This window comes from Monopterus albus, unplaced genomic scaffold (genome assembly GCF_001952655.1).
Source record: "Monopterus albus unplaced genomic scaffold, M_albus_1.0 scaffold41.1, whole genome shotgun sequence".
Classification (NCBI taxonomy): domain Eukaryota; kingdom Metazoa; phylum Chordata; class Actinopteri; order Synbranchiformes; family Synbranchidae; genus Monopterus; species Monopterus albus.
In genome coordinates this window covers 1,463,803-1,470,900 of record NW_018127921.1, presented here as the reverse complement: position 1 = coordinate 1,470,900, position 7,098 = coordinate 1,463,803, and the positions used below count along the sequence as shown (strand labels likewise).

At 37.9% G+C, this 7,098-nt stretch overlaps 1 protein-coding gene across 5 annotated transcripts in view; it reads left to right on the top strand.

Annotated features, from left to right (window-relative positions):
- The window catches only part of cacna2d1a (calcium channel, voltage-dependent, alpha 2/delta subunit 1a), a 93,398-nt gene that overhangs the window by 40,685 nt on the left and 45,615 nt on the right, over positions 1 to 7,098 (top strand). For all 5 annotated transcript variants that reach the window (XM_020599514.1, XM_020599511.1, XM_020599513.1 and 2 more), the window contains exon 4: positions 3,593 to 3,652. In XM_020599514.1, the coding sequence (XP_020455170.1) occupies positions 3,593 to 3,652 (60 nt within the window). The remainder of the gene's footprint in view (positions 1 to 3,592; positions 3,653 to 7,098) is intronic.

Sequence of the window (7,098 nt, the reverse complement as noted above, 5' to 3'; positions counted from 1 at the left end):
TTGGTACCCAAAGCTAACCAAATGATGACTGTTCCATAATCTTAAGCATGTTTACTGTTGTATCTTATCTAAGAAGAGGAACAAGTAGAAACATATATGATTGTTTAAGCTGGAGGATTTGTTGGTCATATTAAAGCTGTATTAACTAACTTCTTCCTCAAATTTTTCGAACGTTAAGGGTGAAGTGAGAGTCAAAACAAACTTGAGCAGTAACCCCCCTTGTTCTCCCTCTGCTCCTCTTTGCCCCTCCTCCCCTGTCTCATATGTGGTCACAACAGCTGGAGTCTGTTGTGGCAGTCAGGTAGTGCAGCAGTAATATCTGGCTCTAGAATTAATGTATATAGAATATAGAGCCTGTGGTTTTCAGTGGCATTGCAGTGACACAATATCAAATAAAGAGGTTTACATTTTAGCGATATGCATATGTATACCTAACGTTGTTTGTAATGAATGTATATGCAGTAACACAAGCAAACTAGACAGAGGAATGTTTTTTTACCAGTAATAATGATACAGCACTAATGTTCAGGCCACTATCGCATCGCGTTGAGTGTTACATACTTGACACACATAACATAATAAGGTAACCATGAACTGTATGTGAAACAAGAGAAATTTCGTGTTACACTTTGATAGTTGAACAAACTCCCCACTTTTCTAGTGTTGATGGTGTAAATGTTAACAATGTCTCAATAAAATGCTAAAATTATCAAACTGAGCAGAATTACTTCATTTACTAATCTAGGAAAATGCACTGGTTTCTGCTAATCGGACAACAAAACAAGAATGTTGCAGTCAGTTGGAATGACTCCAAATTACAACCAGAATAATTCAGTACTACAACTGCTCTACTTTCGGCTGTTTCTGTTAAGAGTCACTACAGTGAATCCAATTTGCATGAGTACTTTTGGTACGTTTTTACCCCGGATGCCCTTCCTGACACAATTCCCTCTATTTATCCGGGCTTGGGACCGGCACAGAAATCACTGGCATGAAACCCTTGTGGCTAGATACACACTCATTCTTGGGGGCAATTTAAAGACACCAATCAACCTAAGCTGCATGTCTTTGGACTGTGGGAGGAAGCCGGAGTACCTGGAGAGAACCCACGCAGGCACAGGGAGAACATGCATATTCCACACAGAAAGGCTCAAACGTGGAACCTTCTAGCTGTGAGGCGACAGCACTAAAACGAAATAATTCAATACAAAGGTACAAAACTGAAATACTAATGTTATTTTGGTAACGATGCCAACATATACACGTCAGCAACCTACAGTACTTACACATGTAGCAGGAAAAAAAGCCACATTTGCATCAAATTTTATTCCTTTGGATCCTTTAATGATCTACATAGCCAACATGCTAATAGGTCTGCTCCCAGACCTGCATAGGGAGCCTCCACAGCCCGTCTTTAAAATGAGCCATATTGGTTTGACAAATGCATCTTATAACCTTGGATCAGTGGGGTGTGGATTGTAACAACAGTGGCCGCAGAGGGCATGAAATGAACAAAAGGTCTGAAGATAGCAAAGTGGGGTGGGTTTGGGGTTTAGTACAGCAGGAAGAAAACACTTCTAGACAATTTTTTACCTGATTTATCCAAATAGGTGCAAAATTTTCATTAACGCAGCTTTAATTAATAATTAAGTGTTTTTGTTTCCAAATAAAATGAATGTTTGACAGCTGAAATGAGCTTGGTGTGCTCAGTCTGTTAAAAACATGCCTGCAATAACTGATGCTGCCCCTTACCTGTAAATACATTGGCAGTTCATTGCTGAATATTTTCCAGTCAACTCCAGAGGCACACATAAACCTCTTGGCCTCTGATCATTTTTGATTATTTTGATGATGCTTCGAGTTTGAATAGGAGTGCTTCCAAATCAGCATTGATGGGTTTGTACCACAGGATCAGATAAGTAGTTTATTAGACTGATTGAAATGCACACCCCAATGTTTCTTTGCACTAATAATGGCTGGAAACTGACAATACTGTATATTCCAATTATGTCAATGCATCTTGGTGGCAACTGGAAGCTAAATCTGCAAAGATATTTTGTGTTTGTATATATGCAGTAAAAAGATCACGCTGACCCAACTATCAAGACACATCTCTGAAAAACTAGATAGCAGAGACTGACAAACATACACTTCTAATATATCAATAGGAGGGCAGGTAGCCAGCTGAGAGGATGTACACCAGAAATATACCCCAATTATTTTCTCTGAAGTGACATGCACATTTCTTCAGGCACACACTACTACATACAAAGATGTTTAGTGTTCAAAATGCAGTAAAGCTTTTCTCCCTTACTAGAACCACACAGACACACACTTAGCACCGCTTCACTTTTGCTCTTTTGCTGACCGCGAGGTCCCACCATCTCTAACAGCTGCTGCAAAATTTTCACCCTAATGAGACCCAACTGTGGGAGGCTGTCGAGGTAACCGTGTTTCAGACCACAAGACTGTCAGTCTCCAGCATGCATTAAGGGATGCTGCAGTGTTCAGGCAGAGCGAGTGATCTGATCTCAGATCTGCAGGGGGTTGCTGTGGAGATGTCTGTTTAATGGATCATGATGTTTGGAGTCCACATTTTTGGTTGTTTAACTTTTTAATTTTTTTTTTTTACTTGAGCTTTTCAGTACAATTGCCACTATTTGATGCCTATTATAGACTGTGCAGGTTCTTTAAAACTAAAGAGTCATAGCACTGTATTTTTAATTTTTATAATAATAGCATCAGCCTGCTGTCTCTCTGATTGCATTATATATCAATTGTACGTATATGCTTGATCTTTATGCAAGGCTACAGTGATTTTAGCTAACTGATATAAAAGGTTATGTGATCTTGGATGAGTGGTTCCAATATTGCAAACAATTGAAAGTGCACAGTTTGTGTCATGTTTAAGGACAGATTTTGTACCTAAACACTGCAAATCAGACACAAAGGCATTGTCTAGTACAAATAATCCATTCACACCTCCTCCTCTCATTTCATAAATTAATTTACTCCTTTGTGATATACACATGAGTAGGAAGAGCCAGATTTGATATTTCCCATGGGGAATTAATAATACAGTGCCTTTCTGGACCAGGTACAGATTAATTATAAACCCATTAACCTAGTCATTAGGACCAGATCTGGGAAAAGATGGAATAGATGTGTGTCTAATTTTAGTGCCACACTGTGTCACAGCTAGTCCTAATTCATACCTTAGGTGATGACCGTTCCTGCATCAGATGCCATAGAGGTAGATGTCATGACTTCACAAGTATCTCTGATTATTATTATCTAATCATCTAATTATCCATAATTATCCATATCTTCTACTGCATTTATTTTTAAGATCAGTGGAGATAGAAAATCCTCAAGCTGAATTGCCTATGGCTTCTCAAATTTCTAAATCAGATAATGTAATTAGCTTCTTATACAATATGAAAGTTGGGACCAAAGCTATTATCATGACATTGACATTAATGTAACCTTAGAGCCAAAAAAATCTTAAAACTAAAATTTTGGGGGGTAATATTAATCATGAACTAACATGCTGTATTTCTCTCTGCCTCCTCCTCCCTCTCTGTTCTCTCAGAGGCTGGCATCAGAAGCAGAAAGGTTTCAGATGGAGCACATGTGGACGGACGATAGTGAGGTGAGTGGGCAGTAGGAGCCTGATGTGTATGTTCATTAGCACTGGCTGTGTTACATACAAATCAAGTGGTGCTGTGAACGCCATGCGAGGAGCAGGGGGAGGGACATGCTATTCATAATCTAATATGATTATTATAATTGGATGGCAAATCTCATTACACTGACATTTGTGCCGTAATGACTTCACCCAAGATTGAGTTTCGTTCTTTTGTGCAATAGAAAGGCAGATGCAACCAGGCATTTGATGAACACACACACAGCTCACTCTGCTGTTGTCCATTAATCATTGTTTTGAGTATAATTTAGAAGAGAATGTACAGCAAATATTATTACTATTATTTTACTCATTCAGTTGGCCTGATCGCTGGCCCAGTGAATGCTGGGCCCAGTTTCCACAGTGGCAGTCCCCCTGAGAATTACAGTGCAGCTCTCTTGGCTATTCACTAATTATGATACTGTGTTGTAGTTCCAGAATTTTCATAGTAAATGCACATTGCAAATTTCTTTCCCTTGCTCTGCAATGAGAAAATCTACATGTTCTTGTCAGCCTTGACGCCACACAAAGGTTAATAAGTGACAAGTGATATTGCGTGTACATTCTGCAGTGGAAATATTTAAAAGAAATTCAACTTTATAATCAAAAATTTGTGATTTCAATTATTCTTTTTCATAAAAATTCATCATTATTATTATTATTACTATTCAACATTTTGCATGCTGTTTAGGGCTTAGAAAGCAAGGAAGGAAATATCCTCTCAGTATAGATTCAGTAATCTGCTTTATTACACACTGAGTTTGAGATTTCTTTGACCTGGGATGCTTGGCTAACAAATGTAATATATATTTTGGTAATGTTATATAGCAAGGTTTCCTGAACCAATTAAATTATCCTCCTAGCATTGAAAATTAGCATAGTTGTTGATGTATAAATTGCAGAATTAGTTACAGCATATTTACACCATTTATTAAGACACGTAAAGTACTGGTAATGGAACCAGAAGCTAACAGTGTTAGCATAAAGTAAATTAGCAAATCAGTTATTTTGATTAAAGCAACATCACAGTATAATGGAGCTACTTTCATTTAAAAGAAAAATGTGTGAGGATAAAAGAATATATATTTAATGCAGTGTTAATTTGCAGTATGTGACAGTTGCAGTATTTGAATATTAATTATATACTTTACAGACAAATTCATTTGATTTTGAAGACCAGGGCTTGTGTTGAGTCATTTGCTGAGATCAGTAGTGACTTTTCAGACTCTGGCTTTAAGAATTAGGTAACTAATACAGTATGATTTAATATTAGATTTGACAGAACTAAGTTGATTGCAGATATGTACAGAGGCCATTGGTGCTTTATTGTTGTTAGCACTGAGGCTATATCAGGGTTTGGTGCCTCTACAATTGACTGACAAAAATCTCTTCACTGTGCACATATCTAGCTAGCATTGCTGTTGCCATATCAAAAATAGAATGTGTAACCACAGCTACAGTGAAACTTCAGACAGTGCTGTGTTGGCTCCAAATTAGCTGCTTACTCTTTTCTTAGCTCTACATGAACCTCTAGGTACGTTTGGTGCACACAGGTCAAGTACATGTTGTCTCTATGTTTCACTAAAGCAAACATGCTCCTTAATATGCATAATATTTTATAGCAAGCGATGTGGGTGTCCTGTGTGGGATTTTACAATATCTGTAATGTGAAACTACATATTCAGTATACAGTGCAGGCTCTACATTTGCCCTTTACATCCAGTACTGAAACAACTGAAACAAATACTAAATATGTAGTTAGGAAAGATATGTGACCAAATGTAAATCAGATGCACACCTCTTAATGTACTATGCACTGGCCTTAACAGAGGAAGTGCTCAAACATGTTTGGATTTGTATTATGGTAAATTATGAGCATCTGCAATACCATGTACAACATCCTCTGTATGCATGTGTGTGCACGCGTCTGTTCTCTGTCATCTGTGATAACTGGGCCAGTACTGCTGGGCACCTCTCCCTGCTGATTTTAAACACTCAAAAGCTGTGATTGCTAAAATAGAACTGCATACTTCCATGTGTCTGTTCAATGTTATCATAATGACTTTTAAGCCTGTTCACATTTCAGCTACCTCTACAGAGATTTGTTTGATCATGTTGTTCATGCTTACAACAGGTTTCATATATTCAAAGTTTGCATTTGATCTTATTTTTATGTATGAGTGAGTTTAGAGGCAGCACGACCAAACAAAAACATTGCACATCATTAAATGTGATGCTTTGTGATATGTATTAAATTTAATTAGATGGCAGGAAAAGGTCACAACTCGGTTGACAGACAAGTGTTTACAGCTGCTGTGAATGAAAGGGAAAAGCATTGTAACTACTGGGACCAGATGATGTTAGAGTTTTCAGTGAGAATATGAGCTGCAGTCAAACATGGCAGAGATCAAATACAGTTCACTACAAAGCATCTATCTATATATATATTATCAGAAGATATAGATATGAATCGCACAAACACAATCATTTAGCAATACACATCACACCCGCCACACAAGTAGCGTTATTTTTCAGTCCTTCCTCTCGCCTCATTCGCTTTCTCCTCTCACACATTTAAGTGTTCTTGCACACAGTAGCCTTCCCTGAGGTGTGTGATGGTTTGACCTTAGTATTATCATCATCTCTTAAGGTGCACATTGTCTATAGAAATGTGATCTGACAGAGTACACCAGAGGTCAGTCTCCTGTTTTCAGGTCTTTTGTGTGGTGTTTTTTTTTTTTTCTTGCATGTGCCCTACAGCTACCTTTTCACATGTAGTTGAACTTACACATTTCTTGGTACAACTCACTAACAGTCAAAACAGAGAGCAGATACTAACATTTGGCATGATTTACTCAGGTTTAATCACATATTGTGTGATAGTTACAAACTGTTTAAGCTAATCAGTAGCAATAGCAGGAGCTTTTGCCATGTTGTTGGCTTACAGCTTCAGAGGTGGTAGGCAAATAGTGGAAGTCAGTCAGCTCTATGGCTCCAAGGCATCCTTATGTCAGTGCCTAGGGTCATTTGTTAGCACCCTTCTAACCTGGGTACTGATGGGATGCCCAGCAGTATGAAAGCAAAGCAACAACACTTGTTTCACTGATCCTCAGTGCCAAACTGCAGACCACTGTGCTGCATGGAAATACAGGAAGCTTCAAAATAAAAGTACAGTAACTTTAAAAACCTTGATGTATGGAATCTCTCCAGCATCTTTAAACAATTTCACAAAACAGAGAAAAATTATATGTGAAAACTATTAAATGATATTTAAAATTTCATTGCTAATGTGTTTCTATATTTTAACAGTTTCTAGTCTTTAAATCCAATGTGTCAAACTCAGGGCCCGCGGGCCACATCCGGCCCGGTGTACAATTACATCCGGCCCACAAGATCATTTTATATATCTTTTT